The sequence below is a fragment of the Zalophus californianus genome, chromosome 14, assembly GCF_009762305.2.
Source record: "Zalophus californianus isolate mZalCal1 chromosome 14, mZalCal1.pri.v2, whole genome shotgun sequence".
NCBI classification, from domain to species: Eukaryota; Metazoa; Chordata; class Mammalia; order Carnivora; family Otariidae; genus Zalophus; species Zalophus californianus.
In genome coordinates, this window is record NC_045608.1 from 26,529,904 (window position 1) to 26,549,838 (window position 19,935).

The following is a 19,935-nucleotide window of genomic DNA, read 5'->3' on the forward strand; positions in this document are numbered from 1 at the left end:
CCAAGATTCAGAAACAGCCCAAAATGTCCATCAACAGGTAAATGGTAAACAAGTTATGATACATCCATACAGTGGAATACTGCTCAGCAACACAAAGGAATAATACTAATACATGTGACAACATGCATGAAGCTCAAAAACTTTATTTGGAGCAAAGCCAGACACAAATGCATACATATAATACAGAATTATATCAAACTCTAAGAGAAAAAGCAAATGTGACCTATCGTGGCAGATGGCAGGTCAGTGGGTGCCTGGGGCAGCAGGTGGGGGGCCTACCGATTACAGAGGGGCATGAGGGACCTTTTGGGATGATGCGAATGTTCTACTTTGATTGTGGCAGTGGTTTCATGGCCATATACATCTGCCAAAATTCATCAAATGTATACTTTTTTTTGTAAGGGGTGGAGGTTGGGGAGGGGCAGAGGGAGAGAGAGAATCCCAAGCAGGCTCCATGCCCAGTGTGGAGCCTGATGTGGGGCTCAATCTCACAAGCCTGACATCATGACCTGAGCTGAAGTCAAGAGTCGGACGCTTAACTGGCTGAACCACCCAGGTGCCCCAAGATTTTATTTTTAAGTAATCTCTATACCCAACGTGGGTCTCAAACTTATAACCCCGAGATCAAGAGTCGCGTGCTCTACCAATGGAGCAAGCCAGGCACCCCCAGAAAATTTTTTTCTGGCCACCCTCCTCAAAGTAGGTCAAGCTCCCTAGTATGCCCACACTTCAAATCTGTATTTTTCTCTCACTGCATTTCCCTGAGTTTGTGATTGTTTTTATTGGTTTCCTGTTAACTGCCTCTAGACAGGGAGCCACCAGCAGGTCCTGATCCCCCTCTCTGGCTCACCACGGATTGCTAAGCACCGGGCACCAAGCCTGCATGCAGTAGGTGCTTAATAAGCACTCATTAAACAAATGGATGCAGGAACTAGGGAATGCAGAGGGCCAAGAGCTTCGGCAGGAAGCAAAGGAGACAGCAACAGCTGGATCTGGGCCCCCACCATACCTACAGAGTTACAGCTCTGTGGACAGGACGACTTCTGGGCCCGTCCACTCAGGGCCCTGGCTCTGCCGGGAGAAGTTGAGTCTGTGCAATTCCTCAGAGATCTCCAGGAAGGTCTTGCCTTTGGTCTCCGGGAGGAAGAAGCCAGTATAGATGGTCCCACAGACACAAACACCGAGGAAAGGCATATAAAGGAAGGGGGACAATCCCTCCTATGGGTGAAAAGAGACCCGGAGACCTGGTGTAGCCGTGTTCAGCCACCAGACAGAAGGCCTCATGACAGGTGGTGATGAGGGATTTGTCCATCTTGGTTCAGATGAGTCCCAACCACTCCAGGCTCAGGCTCCCTGGATGGAGACCTCCCGCTGACAGAGGTAAAACCTAAGGCCAGGGCCTCAATGCTGGGGGAAGGCGGGGCAGGCCTACCTTGAGGAAGGGAAACCCCAGCCCGACCAGGAAGAGCAAGGTCCACATAAGCGCCCCGCCGACCATATAGGCAGCAGGCCGGGCCTTCTGGTCAAACAGCTCCGTGGCCAGAATCCCTGTCACTCCGGCTAGAAGGAGGAGCGGGGACAGGGTGCTGCCAGCCGGGGCTCCCTGCCCAGGCTTCCCCCCACCTTGTCCCTGACATGGGAGTGGGGACCCCTCGGCCTCCTCCAGCCACTCCCTCCCAGAAGCCTCAGTACAGGTAGGTTGGGGGGAGGGACGTGGGGGTGACACTGCATTCACATCCACCCATCATGCACACAGACATTCGAGTTCCTTCCGAAAAGCCCGAAGCCCAGGGTTCCTGGGGCCCACTCACCAGGGCCAATGCCAAAGCTGAGGATGAAGGCAAAGATGCAGGACATGGCCAGGTAGGGCATCCAGGTGAAGAAGCTCTGTAGTAAAGGGGCAGAGGGCGTGGAGTGAGGTGGAGATCAGGCTGCCCCAAGCTGCAACCCTCACGTCCAGCCCAGCTACCTGCAGGCACAGGGCCGCTGTGAAGATACTTCCCCAGCAGGTCATCAGGCCGTACCCTCCTATCAGCAGCAAACGGCGGCCCACCCTCTCGATCAGCACACACTGCAAAGGAAAGGAGCCCTGGTCACTGACCCCGCACTGGAAGCGTGCTTCCCTTGGTTTAAAGGTGAGCAGTGGGAAGCTGGTTGTGTGGGGAGGGGGGACAGTTAGGAGCAGTTGATTGCTTCAGGAGATTAAGACACTATTAATTTTTTAAAAGACTTTATTTATTTGAGAGCGAGAGAGCACGAGCAGCGGGGAGGGGCAGAGGGAGAGGGAGAAAAGCAGTTTCCCGCTGAGCAGGGAGCCCAAAAGGGGGCTCACAGTCCCAGGACCCTGAAATCACCACGATGGGAAGGCTGAAGCTCAACCGACTGAGCCACCCAGGCGCCCCTATTAATTTTTTAATTATTAATTTGGTCACTCCATTCAGTTTCCTCATCTCAAAATGGTGTGTTAAGGGCACGGTCAACAGTTGGTGCTCAATAAATGCTAGCTAAGTCGCCCCACTTGAGCATAGTGAGCTGGAGTGGAGAAGGGCTCAAGGCAGAGGGCTTAAGTCCTCCGAGAGTCAGCCCCCCCCCCCCCCCGCAGGGCTGATAGAGGGTCAGCCTGAGCCCACGACAAACTCACACTGAGGCAGGCCGCGAGCAGCTCGCAGCTCCCAGTCCCCAAGACGGCGTACTGGACCTTCCCCTCGGGAATCCCGGCCTCCCGGAACACGGAGGAGGCGTATGCGTACACCTGGAGACGGAGGGCAGAGGGGCGCCGGCTGCCAGTGGCCTGCGGTCCGCAGCCTCCTGGCCCGGGGCGGGGGACGTGGCGGCGGGCCTCACCGAGTCGTTCCCGCAGAGCTCCAAGGCACTGGCCAGCACCACGAGGCTCGTCACCTGCCTCCGCAGGCCGCGATCCTGGAACAGCTCCCACGGGCGCCGCGCGCGCTGGCCCTCGCAGGCGGCGCGCTCCTCCTCCAGCTCCTCCAACTCCCCCGCCACGTCCGCGCTGCCCCGCAGCCGCTGCAGGGCTGGGGTTGGGGGGAGAGGGCGCTGAGCCCCACTTCCCCCAGACCCTCTTTGGTCCCCCACAGTGAGCTCCCACCCTCAACTCTGTTCTCTCTCTCTCTCTCTCTCTGGGGCCCCCTGATCAGATGGGGATGAGCTTCCCCCGTCCCTGTCATTTCAGGGCATCACGGACCAATAAAGGCTTTAGGAGCTCGGGGTTCTGCGGATACATCAGACCGGACACGATTGCGGCAGATTGCCATTATCCAACGTCCCCAATTCTCCACCCGTCCCTGTAACCAGGCCCTCTGCTAGGTGATTTTTGCAGCAGCCCCCACCAAAGGGGCAAGTATGTATCCCGCCCCATGGCATTGGGCTGTGCCATGTGACTCTCTCTGGCCAATGGAATGAGGTGGTGGGGTGGGTATGCAAATTCCAGCCCAAGCCTCAAGAGACCTTGCTCATTTCTTCTTGCTCTTCTCCCATCATCATAAAAAGGTGTGGTGGGGCTAGCCCACTGGTCCCAGAAAGAGCAGAAAGGTCCCAGAAAGGCCCAGCTGGGACCCTCCTAAATTAGCCAATGCCCAGCAGACCTGCATGAGCGACCAAGACCAGCAGAGCCACCAGCCAGGCGCAGCCTACATCAGCCAACCCCAGGGAACTCACAGAGGCTTGAACTAAGTGATTGCTTCTTTGGTCTGCCACTGAGACCAGCAACAGAAAACTGATGTCAACAGATCAGGCAGCAACAGAAAACTGATGACTTAATTAATGGGTACCAGGAGGGGGTGCTATCATACTAGGACCTGTAATCTATGGTACTGATTCCAATACCAGGCAGAGATGGTGAGGAGCCTAGAACAATGAATGCCTGGGTATGCCAAGCAGTATTGAGGAAGAAAGAAAACAGACCTCATGAACTCCTGGACTCGAGGGAAGAGATCCCTATGTGGTGAAAGCATGAACTGGTTGCTTTTAGCTCAGTATTCCAAGCTTACTATAAGTAAAACATGAGGGGCGCCTGGGTGGCTCAGCTGGTTAAGCATCTGCCTTTGGCTCAGGACATGATCCTAGGGTCCTGGGATCAAGCCCCGCATCAGGTTCCCTGCTCAGCAGGAAGCCTGCTTTTCCCTCTGCCTTTGCCTGCAGCTCCCCCTGCTTGTGCTCTCCCTGTGTCTGTCAAATAAATAAATAAAATCTTAAAAAAAAAAAGAAAGAAAGAAAGAAAAAGAAAAACATGAGCTCAAAAAGACCTTCAGAGGGAACAAGATTTAATTAAATTTAACTTATCCCGAACTCACTAGGTTGGTTTAATAAAAAACGAAAACAAACAAACAAACAAACAAAAACCTGTTTCTCATCTCTAGCCCCTCCAGTTAGCAAAAAGAGTTCCACGTTAAGTTCCGGCCTGAAAGCAAAGATCAAATCCAGAGCCCTGCCGCTGAGCCATGGACTCAGGGTAACAATCAAATTAAGGGTGTGGCTTAATGCCAGTGCCTCATAGACTCTCGTGGCTGGAAAAGGAGCATTTGGGGGGCCTAAGGGTGTTGGTCCCCAGCAGCCTGATATGCCCCAAATTCCAGTCATTCGGTCTCAAGAGGGAAGCAGGTCTCAAAAAGACTTATGGGTGTGGCTTTTGGGCACATCAATCAAATACATAGAAAAATCACATCGTTTTTGAGAAAATTACATTGACAAAAACTCCGCCAGCCCGGGGGAAAAGGGACCAAGACAATTTGAAATATAAAGACTTGTGTGCCCCAACTTTCTATGAGCACATTTGCAATGCCCTCTTCAGAAGGTGTTAAGGAAGCCTAGCTCAGAGGGCAGAAGCCAGAACCTGGGGACAGACACCACAGCCCGGGAGCCCCTCCCAGGGAGCAGAGCCAGAACTTGATCATGGAACATTCCCTACCAGCAAGGCAGGGAGGTCTGGCACCATCTTCCCAGGAGCACCCAAGCATTAAGGACTGGTGATGGCTTTCTGCTCCCTTTGAATTGAGGCTGAGTTCTGGTTACACCATCCCACTTTCACCATTTTGTGTTGAGTTCAGAGGGGCAGAAGACTTGCGTTTTTAGCTCGTAGGTCTCTGGATCAAGAAAAGGCACATATAGAGTTGATGTGATCTTAAGATCTGGGGCTGCAAGACGGATGCCATGATCGGATGAGACTGTGGGGCCCCAGATGACACTGAGCATGTTTTGCACAGGGGAGGGGTATCAGTAATAGCTGTGGCCACAATGGCAAGCTGAGGGGGTGCATGAGTGGGCCCTGGTCTTCACCTTTCTCTAAATCCATGCCCTTTGCCATGTGGAGAGGATAGGCCATTGATTTTCCCATCCCTTGACTTTGGGTTCAGTGACATGGCTGATGGCATGTTCATGGGCACGGGGAACACAGATTTGCAAAATGCTTGTGCAACTGGATCTGCTTTCTTGGGCCTCTGCCATCACCTTAATAAGAACATCCCCGGGCTAGCCCATTGGTACCAAGAGTGAGAGGAGAGGCGTGTGCAGCAGAACTGAACAGCTCGGGCCCAGACCAGCCTGGACTGGCTCACCGGCTGATTCCCAGAAACCATGAGCCACCCAGCCGAGATCAGCAGTCATGCAGCCAGCCCAGCAAGCAAATGAGTAGAAGACGCAGTAATGGATTGTGTTAAGCCAGAGATTTTGGTATTGTTCTTGGGCATCATTATGGCCATAGCGAATGAGTCAGCCCATCAGCACCCAGGTGACACAGTGTTTCATCTTGCATATGTGGTAGAGGGTTCTTTATTGGCACCATCCTGCAGTTCCTAGATGCCAGGAGCCAGGTCTGCCCTGTCCCGCTGGCTTGGCACTTAGGATAGCCCCTTGGTAAAGAGTTTTTGGGTTTTTTTTTTTTTAAGATTTTATTTATTTGACAGAGAGAGAGAGAGCGAAGCGAGCCTGAGCCGGGGGGAGGGGCAGACGGAGAGGGAGAAGCAGACTCCCTGCTGAGTGCAGAGCCGGACTCGGGCTTGATCCCAGGACCCTCAGATCATGACCTGACTGAAAGTCAGATACTTAACCAACTGAGCCACCCAGGTGCCCCAATAAAGAGTTTTGAAGAGATGGATGGATGGCACAAAAGTGAGGGACAGCTTTTCCCTGATAAATGAAATCCAAGAAATGGGGATTCACATGCTCCAGACAGATGTGCCCTGGGTCAACGGTGGTCTGGGGACCCAAGGTCAGGGACTCACCCACCAGGCAGGCCTCGGTGTCTCCACGGTCAATGAGGAGGTAGCGTGGGCTCTCAGGAAGCAGAGGGAGGGAGGCAAGCTGGAGCACCCCAGGCACCAGGCAGCTGGCCAGCAGCAGGGGCCAGGCCCCTGGGTTACCCAGGAGCTCCCTGGGGAGACAGAGGAGAGGTCAGACCAGGTGCTTCCTTGCCAGGGCCCTGCCCACTCGCCCCCTAATCCCCTGACCTCCCCGCCCCCCCACCCCCGGTCCCCTGCCTGCCTGCCCTCCTGAGGGCAGAGGCCCTGTATTGCTCTCTGCTTCTTTCTAACCAGTTCTGGGTCTGGACACCAAGATCCCTCCCATCCCATGGCCACGGCCCCACCTGATCCGTAGCAACTCCTCTTCCCAGGGTGCCAGGCTCTGCCCTCCCCTCTCTTTTCTGGGATGACCAGGACATGCTCCCCTTTAAAAGCCCAAACCTTCACCCTCTCTCTTTTTAAGACCTGTTCTTTGCTCCCTGATCTAGAGAGGAGGGAAAATGCTGATTCACACTGACAGGTAGTTGGCTAATACCCATTTTGTGTATTGGCCAGATGGGTGTAGACAGGATTTCAATACAAAGATTTCTTAATTCAGAGAAGCAATGCCTTAATACACTTAATGAGAAATTTAGGCAAAGGGCTTTTTCTGGCCCCCCTCAAACCATTCAGGGCACATGGAGACAGGGTGTTTACCTGAGTCCGACCACCTGACCTATCACGATCCCCAGGGCAGCGAAGATGGCTGGGGTCATGGCCACGGCTCCTCGGAGCTCCCTGGGGGCACTTTCCCCCAGGTACATGGGCTGGACATTCATGCTCAAGCCTAGATGTGTGCACAGCCACTAAGTTTCAGAGTACTTTCTTTCCCAGGAATAGATAACTAATATAGACAGAGACACCTGGCTGTATAAACAGTAGCAAGTCAAAAGGGGATTTGCTGATGGGTGTCCCTAAAAGCCCAGGTAGATGGGCTTCCTCACATGCCAAGCCCCAGAAACTGAGGGCCCCGAACAGGCTACTCTGCCTCTATAGGGAAGATCTGAGAGCTCATCCTTGATGCCTTTGTACCTTGGCTGCCAGGAAGCTCCTGGCTTAGAGTGTGGCTCAAATACAGGATCTCTGTTAGCACAGGCTTGGGGATGCTTGTATTCACAGCCCTGTACAACTTTTTCATGTTTCTATATCCACTTGAAGTGTCTAATTATATGAGCCTTTTGAGATAAACCATAATCATTTTGCTAAAGAAGAGGTGGGCATGAATGAAAAACGTGAAGAAAGAAAATGCATGAATGGATGAAAGAAATAAAGAGAACAAATGAATGAATAAACGGAATACATGAATGAGTGGGTATAGAGAGGCAGGATGAGCTGCCCTCCCTCCATACCTGCACTGACTCCCATGAGCAGCCTGCCCAGCACGATCATCTCAAAGGAGCCTGCTCTGCGGCTGAAGCCAAACAGGGTCGCCGCGGCCACCACGAAGATGTTATTCACCAGGAGGGACTTCTTCCTGGGGGAAAGTGGAACGCAGACAAGAGAGGCTCAGATTCAGTCTGGGAGGGGGGACTCTCCCTGGGGACCCCCTCTTTGCAGCTCCAACCAGCCCGATCAGACCTGTGTGTGCGCGTGTGTGAGCTTTGTCAAGGAGTCTAAGCTACTCTCCTTTTGGCCCGCATCATAGCTTGAGAAGACAACATTTGTATTTTATGCTTCATCTCTTCAGATAAAGCATTTCTTTCTTCCCACTCCTTTGTAAGATGAGCGGCCTACTGATTTCTCAGACTCAATAAAACTTTTAGAGTAAGGGAAGAGATGAAAGCCAAGTACAGTCCCTGCACATTTTCTTCCATGTATTATAGAGTCACTTCTCAGAACTTTCAGGATGGCTGGGTGGCCCATGCCTAGTTCAGCAGGACAGACTGCAGCCCAGGGAGTGGCCACTAGAAATGTCAGCTGCTCCACCAGGATGAAGCCTCAGGTCTGGGGTTCCTGATATTGAACACAGAAGTGCTGTCATACAGGGTGCTCGGGAGAGCTCACTGTACAGACAGGGAAACTGGATCCTAGAGGAGGCCAGTATTCTGCCCAAAGTCAGTGGCACACTGGCAAGAGAATCCAGACTAAAGCATAGATCTCCTGTGTCTAGAGAACGGAGAATGGCATAGATTATAGCAAACTTGGTCCAGTGGTAACTCCAGTTGAAAACCACATATGGTTTCCTTGTTGCTGTAAGTTAATAAAGTACTTCAGTTGTGGGGTATTTATTTGGTAAATGCATTTTGCTCCATTTCCGTACACAGACAATACCGAAAACGCTTAGCTTCCACCTAGCAGGGGCAGTAATACACCTTTACTGACCTGCCTGAGGATGGAGCAGCTTTCCAGCTCGGGGCCACAGTCCCTTCCACAGGGCACCCTGCTGGCCCACTTCTCTGATAACTTTATACTGAAAGGACAGGGAGAATGAGCACCAGAAGAGTCCACTAGAGGTCTTGTAAGGCACGAGCATGACAGAGTGGAAACTTCAAACGGAGTGGGCCGCCCCATCAGTGAAGTTCCCGAAGCTCACCAGACTAATGCACATCAGCCTATTTCCTCCAAAGTGCATGAGAAATCACTGCCCCCCCCCCGCCAAGAAGGAAGGGCAAACCTCAGAGAGCTCCTTCCCATTTTGGAGAGAGCACGTACCACCCTGGGTGTCACGCTCTGGCACAGAAACCAGGTAACTTGAAAACCTGGCAGTTTTGAGTGGAGCTGAGCATGAAGAGTATTCTCCAGTGGGTCCCCCACTCAGTGCAAAGAGCTCTGCCACTCGCCCCTGTAGACCGAGGAGAGCCTATGGTGCTCCGAGTGGCTGTGGCAGCTATCTAAAAGGAGACTCACAATGCAAGACCTACAGCTTTGGAGCAAAGCCACTTTCCTTCAGCGAATTACCATCCTCTTAATTAGAAATATTCTGGCCTTGTCAGTAGTCCCTACCCCAGCCCTGGTGGCCGTGTATCCATCATGCACTGCGTGCCATATGACACTCCTATGCTAAGGTGGGGTGTGCCCAGTAGCACTTGATCACTATTTCAGTGATGCCCCATGTGGGCCCCAAAGGTTCTCATGAGCAAGTTACTCATGTCAGCATGCCTACGTGACCATACTGCCACCCTTCCCCCAAGGCACACCAGGGGTCAGAGCTAATTCCTTCTCTTTCGCAGGAAGAGCCTAAATTTGTTTGGGAATGTGCCCCTACCCCTTAAGGTTCAGGTATGAACTCGATCATCTAACCCAGACTTGGTGATCCCATTCTCTATGTTAGTGACCCGGTGCTGGGCAATGAGACATGGCACCTTTTTGAAAAGTTGTTTTTCTCTCTTTCTGATATAAAGCATCAGCCAGGAAGAAGTCCCCCTTCTGCTTGATAATGTTGCCTCTGGGTGAGGCACTATGGTAGCTTTCCAGACAAGACAAGGCTCTAAGTGGTCTCCCTCAGGGAGAGGTGAATACATATGATGGTGTATATGATGAGATGGTTGAGGAATGTTAGGAGGGGCACGTATAGAGCTGAATACATGGGAGAAACATGTCCACGTGTGCAGGGTGGCTAGCAAAGGGGTGGACCGTGGTAGCCATTTGCTTTTTCTGCCCAGCACTGCTTCATGGTTGTAAATGTGTGACCCACGGTGGGTCAGTAACAATCTGTCTTCCTGGATTCTGAATCTGGAATGAAGACATTGGAGACAGAATGTAGTTGGAGCTAATGCACTCTAAAGGCATCCTCACTGGGAGGATGGCTCAAAGCTGTGGCTGTTGAGATCCTCAGCACCGCCCTGGATCCTGCCCTTCTGAAGACCTGGATTCTGAGCATTTCCTTTCATTCTATGAACTGTTCCACCATCTTTCCAGTTATTACAATTTTTGAGCAGGGCAGTCCAAGCCTGTCTTTCTCTCTCTCTGTCTTTTTAAAAGTAGACTTTTAATTTTTAATTATTTTATTTTATTTTTTTAAAGATTTTATTTATTTATTTGACAGAGAGAGACACAGCGAGAGAGGGAACACAAGCAGGGGGAGTGTGAGAGGGAGAGCAGACTTCCCACCCAGCAGGGAGCCTGATGTGGGGCTCAATCCCAGGACCCTGGGATCATGACTTGAGCCTAAGGCAGACGATTAACAACTGAGCCACCCAGGCGCCCCACCTTAAGTAGACTTTTTACAAAGTTTTATTTAAGTAGGCTCCCTGCCCAACATAGGGCTTGAACTCACAACCCTAAGATCAAGAGTCCCATGCTCCACTGACTGAGCCGGCCAGGAGTATGTATGTATGTATGTATGTATGTATGTATGTATTTAGTATGAGCCTGTCTCTCTTGTTTGCACCCCAAGAACTGCATCAGTTGGATACAGAAGGGGAAATGAGGCCTGAAGAGGACCTAGTTTGTGGTCCAATAGCACTTGCCCGCAGACATGGAACTAGAGACCAGGCAGGAGTCCTCTCTCACTCAGAGCACAAGGCTCCTCCCTCTACCAAATCAGCTTAGACATGTGACTCTTGTGATGAAACTGCTGGTATGGTAGGAGGCGGCGGCGGGGGGCGGGGGGGCAGGCCTAGGCCTGGGCTTACAGGGCCTCTCCTTCTCCCACATTCCTCAGCCTACAGACTGGGGCACCTCTCATCAAGGGGCATCTGGGACACACACAGAAAGCACTTACCTTCCCAGCATGACGGCCAGGGGCCCAGCCAGCAGTGCTCCAAAGAGGCCCCCCAGCGGGTACAGAGACACAATGAGGGACCACACCAACAGAACTAGGTGATTGGGTAGTGCCTGGCCGGTGCGCACCCACCATGTCTCATTGATGAATTCCTGAATGTGCTGTGGACAGAGATGCCAGTCAGCCTCCCAGCGACAGGCCAGACAGGCTAAGACTTCTCCCCCACAGGGCTCTGCCTCTACAGAGCAGGCACCAGGGCTCCCGAGCAAGACTCTCTCTGGTGGGGCAGGAACAGAGTCACCAGAGCTCCTCCTCTTTGAGGGCACCGGACAGATCTCCTTCACCTACAATGTCTCCTGGAGCCTAGTGCTGGCCAGTCTCTGTTTGCCCTTCATTTATTTATTTATTTATTTTAAAGATTTTATTTATTTATTTGACAGAGAGAGACACAGCGAGAGAGGGAACACAAGCAGGGGGAGCGGGAGAGGGAGAAGCAGGCTTCCCGCCGAGCAGGGAGCCCGACGTGGGGCTCGATCCCAGGACCCTGGGATCATGACCTGAGCCGAAGGCAGACACCCAACGACTGAGCCACCCAGGCGCCCCTCTGTTTGCCCTTCAGAGCCCATGATCACCCCCCACCCCCGGGCCCCCACTTTTGGCCTAAGAATCCACCCATATGGCTCACATCAGTGGGCCCCCTGCTGACTGGCTTTCTGTGGGACTTAGCCAATGGTGAGCACCAGCAGGACATGAGAGAGAGGCGGGAGGGGTGTTTGTTTCCGGGTCACTTCAGGCTGGGGGGTCACCTCAGGCCAGCTATGACACTCAACCAAACGTCCCGGCTCCTCTCAAGGGGTCCTACGCCACACGGCTCTTTCCTTCCAGGTTCAGTAACCGCTCCTTCCACGTGTCCCTTTGGGGGTAGGGGCAGTGGTAATGACTCTGGCGTTACTGAGCTCTCCCTGGTCTTGTGTGCTCTCTCTGTCACACTCAATCTGTAAATTGTCCCTGGTGGCACCTAAACCTACCTGACTTCTCTGGACTGTGCCACCTGTTTCCCCGGGACCCCAACTCTGACGACCCTCAGAAGTGTTCTGTTAGATACACATCACTCTGTTCACTGTTGAAACTGGGGATTAGGCCCAGAGAGGTGAAAGGCCTTGCTCACGGCCTCCGCCACAGGTCAGGGCTGCGGGGGGTGGTCAGGGCACCCCAGGCCCCCACCCCCAGAGCTGCAGCTTTAGGTAAGTAAACAGAGGCCACAGGGTTAGGAATGACTGCACTCGGGGAAGACCTGGACACACTTCAGCGTCTGACTGGGCTCAGGCCTCCCAACAGGATGTGAGGGAGGACGCGAGGAGGGCAGCGGGTTTAGGGGTTGGGACAGCTCTCCTCTGCTCAGGCCAGCTCAGGGTAATGACTGTCAGCCTGGTGCCTGCCCGGTCCCTCTAGGGGCAGGACCATCTAGGGGAGCTGGGACCAGGCCCAGCCTCTCCTGTCCCTGGCTGGAAATCCCTTTGAGGGATTAGAAGGAGTCTCTGAGGCCAAGAAAGTCCCTTGGGCCAGGTCAGCGCCAGGCGCTGGGGGCACAAGGATGACTCAGACACTGAGAGCAAACCAGCAGGAGGATGATATGGGCCCCAACACAACCCATATGCAACCTGAGCGGGGACAGCCCGCTTGAAGGGCTGGGGAGGGAGGGGTGACTTCCAGCTGGGGTGGGGTGGGGCTGTCGAAGGAAAGCTTCAGGATGGTGACGGTGTTTGGGTGGTCCTTGAGGGGCTTCTGCAGGGGCAGCAGAGAGAGCTTCCCAAGCAAAAGAGGCTTAGAGAGAGGGCTGTGTGCATTTGGGGAACTGCATTTAACTTGCTTTGCTAGTGGGGTTCAGGGAATGAAGGTAGGAGAAAGGTGGACAGGTTCTGATCTAAGGAGGCCTTGAACTTCAGGTGGATGAGTCTGTTCTTATCCCTATAGGTACTGGGGAGCCACAGAATGTTTTTGGACAGGGCAGTGGCTTGGTCAAACTTGCGAGGCTGAAGGAAGGGAGTCCAGTAAGGAGGCTAAGCCAGGGATCCAGGTAGGAGAGATGGGTCCTGAACTGGAGTCACGGCAGAGACATGGGGAGAAATGACTAGCTAGAGGTAGTTAGGAAGGGCTCGGTGTTTGGAGGCCGGGGGGCAGAATCAAGGCTGGCCCCCCACCGGGCAAGCAGTAGAGTTATCCGCTGACATCAGGGACCCGGGAGGACATGCAGGTTCAAGGGAGGATGTAGAGCTGGGTTTGAGCCTGGATCTGCAGGACCTGTGGGTCATCCAGTGAAGGTGGATGCATGGGGCAAAAGCACCACCAAGTGGATGCTGGCCTGAAGCCCCACAGCGGGCAGCCGTTAGCCCTCACCCCGCACCCACTGGGATGGTGAAGGTGGGCACAGAAAATACATACCAAAGTTGGGGCATTGATGATGGAGAGGTTGTAGCCAAATTGAAAAGTCCCGCCAATGCCAGCCGCGCAGATGGTCAGGAGCAGGACCCTGCCCTGAATCTGAGGAGAGAGGGGAGGACACAGAGTGGCCTTTAACAGCCTCCGCCTCGCTCCCAGGGCTGGAACCTAGCAATCACAGCCCTGCAATCTATTTGAACCAGGCAGTGAAGTTTCCACTGTGCAGCTGAGGCACAGAGGAGAGGGGTTACCTAGGTCACATGGCCGGCAGGTAGCAGAGGAACCCCAGGACCCCGCCACCCCCTCCCGCCTCTCCCCCATCAGCATTTTCCCGAAATAGACAACAGTTCTCCGGCCCTCCGTGCCAGGCTGGGCCTGCTGTGGTTCTGGAGCACAATGCTCTGAGCTGGGGCCCCAGGAGAGTGAAACTCTGCCACTAGAGTCCCCCCCAGTCCCAGTGGCTTGCCCCAGCAAAACATTCTCCAACAGAGCGGCTGTGCCTCCTTCTCCCACCTGCCAGCCTGTTCTGCAGTAAGGCTAACAGAAGGGGCTGCATGGACCTGTATGTGTGGGGACTTGTGGGGCATATGAAGCAGCAGAATGGCTGCAGCTGGTGGCCGTGCTTGGGTCCTAATGCAACCCCTGCTCCTACTCACTTGTCCTCTCTCAGTCACTTCTTTGCTGGACCTGGAGATGATCATGCCTACCTCCAGGGGAGTGGGGTGGGGGGAGGCAACCAAGGGACACGTGTGCCACACACACTTGGTACAACAGAGAACAGTTTTCATCCCCATTAGAGATGGAGAGAGAACTCTCCAGAGTACCCAGCCATGAGAGCTCAGCACTCTGAGGTTCCATCCCTTTAGGTCAGTATATTTTTTAGGGATTCTCAATTTTTTAAATAAAGATTTTATTTATTTGTGTATGTGTATGAAAGAGAGAGCACAAGCAGGGGGAGCGGCAGGCAGAGGGAGAGGGAGAAGCAGGCTCCCACTGAGCAAGGAGCCCGATGCGGGGCTTGATCCCAGGACCCCGGGATCATGACCTGAGCCGAAGGCAGCCGCCTAACCGGCTGAGCCACCCAGGTGTCCCAGGATTCTCAATTGTATTAATATTTTTCCTTTTCTAGTTTTTAATGACAAAACAACATGCTTGTTCAAATGTTCGAAAATTCAGTATATGCTGAAAGTTCTCCACTGACCCGAAGGCATAGCATTGAACCTGTTCCTCTCAGATACTTTCCTAGGCATGCACAAAGTAGTCGACCACACAAAAATCAAATCGTTGATCTTTTCCTAGTAAATCACACCGCCTTTCTTGTTCTAGCAAATCATCCTGCAAATCTGAAGCCCCATAAGTCAAATTTATGACTTTTTAAGTACCTACATACAAGTTTCATGGCAGAAGGATGTTTGGCTAAAGATTTGCAGAGGAATTTCCAGAACCTGAGGACTATTTATTCATTTTATCAAACACCCAGTGTCTGTCCCAGATAGGAGCTGAGCTAGGGGGCAGAAACAGCTGGGCCAAAAACTGATGTGCATTCTCCATTTGGTGAGATACTGTACTGGCGGTGGGGAGGCTGAGGAAGAGGCTCTGGGGGGCAGGATCTTGCCAAAGATCTTGCCACAGGTCTACAGACAGGTCCAGCAGAGGACCTGCCCACAGATTCCATAAGGCCTAAGTAACTTCCTTCTGGAAGCCAGAAGAGGCAGCCAGGTGAGGACCCAGGACTCTGGTCTCACTGGAGTCACGTTAAAGCTCCAGGTGGGCTGCATGGAGGTGAGCGTTCCACTAAGATAGATCTGCAGGAAGCAGCAAGAGAGGGGTGCCTGGGTGGCCCAGTTGGTTCGGCTCAGGTCATCCCAGGGTCCTGGGATGGAGCCCCTGCTCAGCGGGGAGCCTGCTTCTCCCTCTCCCTCTGCCTGCCACTCCTCCTGCTTGTGCTCTCTCTCTCCCTCTCTCTGTCGAATAAATAAACACAATCTTAAAAAAAAACAAAAGGGAAGCAGCAAGAGGTGACTGGCTCAGTTGGAAGAACATGTGACTCGATCTCAGGATCATGGGTTTGAGTCCCATGTTGAGTGTAGAGATTAGTAAATAAATTAATTAATTAATTAAAAAAAAAGAGGAGAGACACAGAGCCTGATGACGATTAAGCCCATGGGGCAGGAGATGCTGGTGGGTCTCCAAGATAGCAGGAAATCTTTTTTATTTTTTTATTTTTTTTTAAAGATTTTATTTATTTGAGAGAGAGAGAGAGAGCACATGAGAGGGGGGAGGGTCAGAGGGAGAAGCAGACTCCCCGCTGAGCAGGGAGACCCACGTGGGACTCGATCCCGGGACTCCAGGATCATGACCTGAGCCGAAGGCAGTTGCTCAACCAACTGAGCCACCCAGGCGCCCAGCAGGAAATCTTTTTTAAAGACTGATTGATTGATTTGAGAGAGAGAGAGAGAACGAGCCAGAGGGGCGGAAGGAGAGGGAGAGAGAATCTCAAGCAGAGTCCATGCTGAGTGTGAGCCCCACTCGGGATTCGATCTCAGGACTCTGAGATCAGAACTTGAGCGGAAACCAAGAGTTGGAAGCTTAACTGTACCACCCAGGCCACTCAGAAAATTATTTGATTCACTGAGATCATGCATGAACATTGCCTAGTCCTGTGCCTGATCATGAAAAGCATTTACAATATTAGCTATGATGGTGATTTATCAATTCAGTGAACAAATATTTCTTGCCTCCCTACTGTGGACAATAAACCAACTGTTCTAGGTGCTACTGATATAACCAGTGGAACAGGAGACAAAATCCGTGACCTTACAGAGCTTTACTTCCAGCCGGGGAAGACGGGCAATAACAACATGAACAAGGAAAATACATAGTATGTCAGCTGGTGTGATGGAGACATAAAGCAGGGAAGGGTGTGAGGGAATGTTTGGAGAGGGCGGACAGGGGTACGCCCTGTGAAGGTGACATCTGCACAAGGACTTGAAGGACATGGGGGAATGTGCCATGCAGGTATTTGAAGGAAATCAGTGCGGGCTGGCAGAGGAGTGGGAGGACTAGGGGTATGGGGGAGGGGGAAGGGGCATCCAAAGATGGGTGGTGGGTGGCGTGGACGTTCTCTTCTGGCTGCCCCCCATTTCTCTGTGAAGCAGGACATCAGGACAGGGCTCAGACGGAGCGTGGAGGAAATGAAGGTTGGGGAGTGAGGCGAGAGTGGGAAACGGTCGCAGGAGGGGGCGAGGCGACCAGGACTGCAGTGCCCAAGGGCTGCTGCCTCTCCGGGCGTGTCCGACCCGCCAGAGGGCTCCAGAACAGCGCGGGCAGCGCGAGGGCTGCTCGCGTGGGATGCGGCCGGGCCACCGTTCCTGCAGACACTTGACCCCAGGCAACCTTGCACTGGCCCCCAGGCCATCCCTGCGCGCGACCTCCTGCTTATGCTCCTCTGAGCCCAGCACCTAACTCCACTGGACAAACAAGCGCCAGCTATTTTTATACACTTTTATACACTCCGTTAAGCCTTCCAGAGTGGCTGCGCCCGTGCATTCCCGCCGGTCTGCAAGCCCTCGTCAGGAACGCCTGGGCCGGCCATGTTTCGGAATTCAGACCTTTCCCGATCGCAGGAGGGCATCGAGCACGTACACATTTCTCGAGCATTCGCGGCGACACTGGGTTTGCGATACAGAACTGCGGCTGCCGTAACCGCGCGGAGCGGAGGGAGAGGCCGTCATTAAGCCGGGGGAGATGCAGTCACTCCCGCAGCACCCCAGACGCGGACGCGGCGGTGCATGCGCAGTGGGCGTGGTAGAAGGCGCCTGCCATCTTAGAGGCAGAAGCGGATGCGCAAGCGCAGTGGGTGTTGAGGGCGGCCTGGTGGGTGGGAGGCTCGCGCAAAGCGTACCTCTGGGCCGAGCGCGCGCCCGAGACACAGGCGCAGGCGCACAGCGCGGTGAAGGGGTGTGCGGTGCTTCCAGCCGTCACCTGGGAACGAGGCCCAAAGGGCCGTTACTGTTCACCTCCAATCCCGCCCTTTCCGTAGCTTTGAGGCTGAAAACCAACACACTCCTCGGTCGGCGGAGCCTGGGGCCCATCTCCGCAAACCGGAAGGGAACTCTGGTCCGAAGTCACCACAGCCAACCCCTTGCAGTCGCCCCGGGAGGTCCCATTGAGCTCCAGATTCACCCGAAACCCGGTTCTGGCCTCTCGTCCCCTCTCCCCCTGCCGCCCCAGGTGTGACTCTCTGCCGGTCCCTGCCTCGTTCGCCCTCGGACCTCCGCCGCTGCCCCTCCCGGCCCCTCTTCCCCGCTTCCTTTACGCCCCCCTGCCCACCACCAGGGCGCGGGAGCCCCCAGTCCTGGGGAGGCCCCTGTCCCCACCGACGTCCCCAACCTCCCCCAGGCCAGGTGTCCCCACCCTTGACCCAGTGGAGGGGCAGAATTAGGAGGGACCGGAGGGCAGACCCACCAGTCTCTGGAGCGCTCTCATCTGTCAGTCGCGGCAGAGCCAGTGATTTGGGTGCAGAGAAGAACCGGTTTGGGGTTGAAGGCATGAGAGGTTGGCCCTTGGAGGTGAGGAACCACAGGGTCCACTGGGTCTGGTTAATCTTTTATTTCTCGGGGCTTCTCAGACCCTGCATGGAATCCAGGACGTGGGTAAAGGCCAAACCGAAACCAGACTTGCCAAAGGACGTAGAAACGTATACCCGAAACGTCTGTGGTCATAGAAACGTATACCCGAAAATGGCCTTAGGAAGCTCTCTGAGCGAAGACTGTGCTAGGACATACACCAGAATGGAGACCGCAGTATCTCTCTTGCTCGTGCCCGGTTTTTGTTTGAGTTTTGCTGCTCTGAACTTTTTTTTTTAATACATTTTTAATTTTTTTTAGAGCGGGAGAGATGGAGCGAGTTCGCGGGAGTGGGGAGGGGCAGAGGGAGAGAAAGAATCCCAAGCAGGCTTCCCGCTCAGCGCCCAGCCCAGCTGGGGGGCGCCATCGCAAGACCCTGAGATCATGACCTGAGCCAAAATCAAGAGTCGGCTGTTTAACTAACTGAACCACCCAGGAGTCTCTGCTGCTCTGAACTTTTAAAAGATTTCCACTAGGACGCCTGGGTGGCTCAGTCGGTTGGGCCTCTGGCCTCGGCTCAGGGCATGATCTGAGAGTCCTGGGATCAAGCCCCGAGTCCAGCTCCCTACTCAGCGTCTGAGAGTCTGCTTCTCCCTCTGCCTGTTCTGCCCGCTGCCCGCCCCCTCGCTTGTGCTCTCTCTGACAAATAAATAAAAATCTTTTAAAAATGTTTCTCTAAAAACACCATGCGTTTTTAAGGAAAAATACAATAAAATAGTAGCAGTTGCTAATTGCATGCGTTTTCTGCACCTGAGATGATCATATGGGTTCTACTTTACTGTTTATGAGCTCAGTTACATCAACAGAGTTTCTAAGGGTAATTAATCCTAGAATTCTTGGGATAAACACAACTTGCTCATAGTGTTGTCATTGTTGCTATTAACACATTGTTGGGTTTGGTTGCTAATATTGAAATAGTTTTTTTTTTTTTAAAGATTTTATTTGTTTGACAGAGAGACACAGTGAGAGAGGGAACACAAGCAGGGGGAGTCGGAGAGGGAGAAGCAGGCTTCCCGCCGAGCAGGGAGCCCGATGCAGGGCTCGATCCCAGGACCCCAGGATCATGACCTGAGCTGAAGGCCGATGCTTAATGACTAAGACACCAAAGCGCCCCAGTAGATTTCTTAAAAAAAAAAACAAAACTTTTTTTTTCCCCCCACAAATAGCTGTGTTGGTCAGCTAGGGCTTATGGATATTTTGAGGTGGGTCACTTAATGGGCCTGTTTGTATTCAGCCACGGGGTAGGTGGTCACTGTGTGCCCTTCTACCTTACTCAGGTGTCCATTGTTCAAGTTGGTGCCTAAAAGTGGCCTCTACAATAACCTCAGGATAAACAAGGATAAAACATACAGGTTTCTTATGAGGATTTAACATCATTAAAAATAAAAATCTAGGGCGCCTGGGTGGCTCAGTTGGTTGGGCGACTGCCTTCGGCTCAGGTCATGATCCTGGAGTCCCGGGATCGAGTCCCACATCGGGCTCCCTGCTCGGCGGGGAGTCTGCTTCTCCCTCTGACCCTCTTCCCTCTCGTGCTATCTCTCATTCTCTCTCTCTCAAATAAATAAATAAAAAATCTTAAAAAAAAATAAAAACAAAAATAAAAATCTAGTGGCACTTGGCTGGCTCAGTGTTCCAGCATGCGAATCTTGATCTCAGGGTCATGAGTTCCAGCCCCATGTTGGGCGTGGAGCCTACTTAAGAAATAGTAATAAAATTATAAAATTAAAAATCTAGGGGTGCCTAGATTGTGTCTCTCTCTGTCAAATAAATAAAATCTTAAAAAAGAAAAACTTCTCTATACAAATACAGCCTTGTTTGTAATATTAGAAAACTGTTAACAACCCAGATGTCAATCATCAGGAAAACAGAGAAGTGAATTGTGGTTTATAGGAGAATACCTCTCATCAGTGGA

The 19,935-nt window shown here is 52.9% G+C and overlaps 1 protein-coding gene across 1 annotated transcript; it reads right to left on the bottom strand.

The window, feature by feature from the left end:
• Positions 1–569: 569 nt before the first annotated feature.
• Positions 570–18,056, bottom strand: SLC2A11 (solute carrier family 2 member 11). The gene is made up of 12 exons (XM_027577269.2): positions 17,863–18,056; positions 13,399–13,497; positions 10,957–11,117; positions 7,643–7,767; positions 6,951–7,080; positions 6,237–6,385; positions 2,845–3,032; positions 2,642–2,752; positions 1,970–2,071; positions 1,812–1,887; positions 1,433–1,560; positions 570–1,218 (listed from the first exon to the last, which is right to left on the bottom strand). Exons 1-12 carry the CDS (start codon positions 17,881–17,883, stop codon positions 1,018–1,020), a joined length of 1,491 nt encoding a protein of 496 aa, XP_027433070.2. The 5' UTR covers positions 17,884–18,056; the 3' UTR covers positions 570–1,017.
• Between the last annotated feature and the right edge of the window lie 1,879 nt (positions 18,057–19,935).

Coding starts and splice junctions, on each gene's coding strand:
- SLC2A11 (XM_027577269.2), bottom strand. CDS start 17,883: ATGAGAGCGCTCCAGAGACTG. Junction 3,033..6,236: donor CACCGAGGCCTGCCTGGTGG/GTGAGTCCCTGA, acceptor CCCCAACCCCAG/CCCTGCAGCGGCTGCGGGGC. Junction 1,219..1,432: donor TGGGGTTTCCCTTCCTCAAG/GTAGGCCTGCCC, acceptor TTTCACCCATAG/GAGGGATTGTCCCCCTTCCT.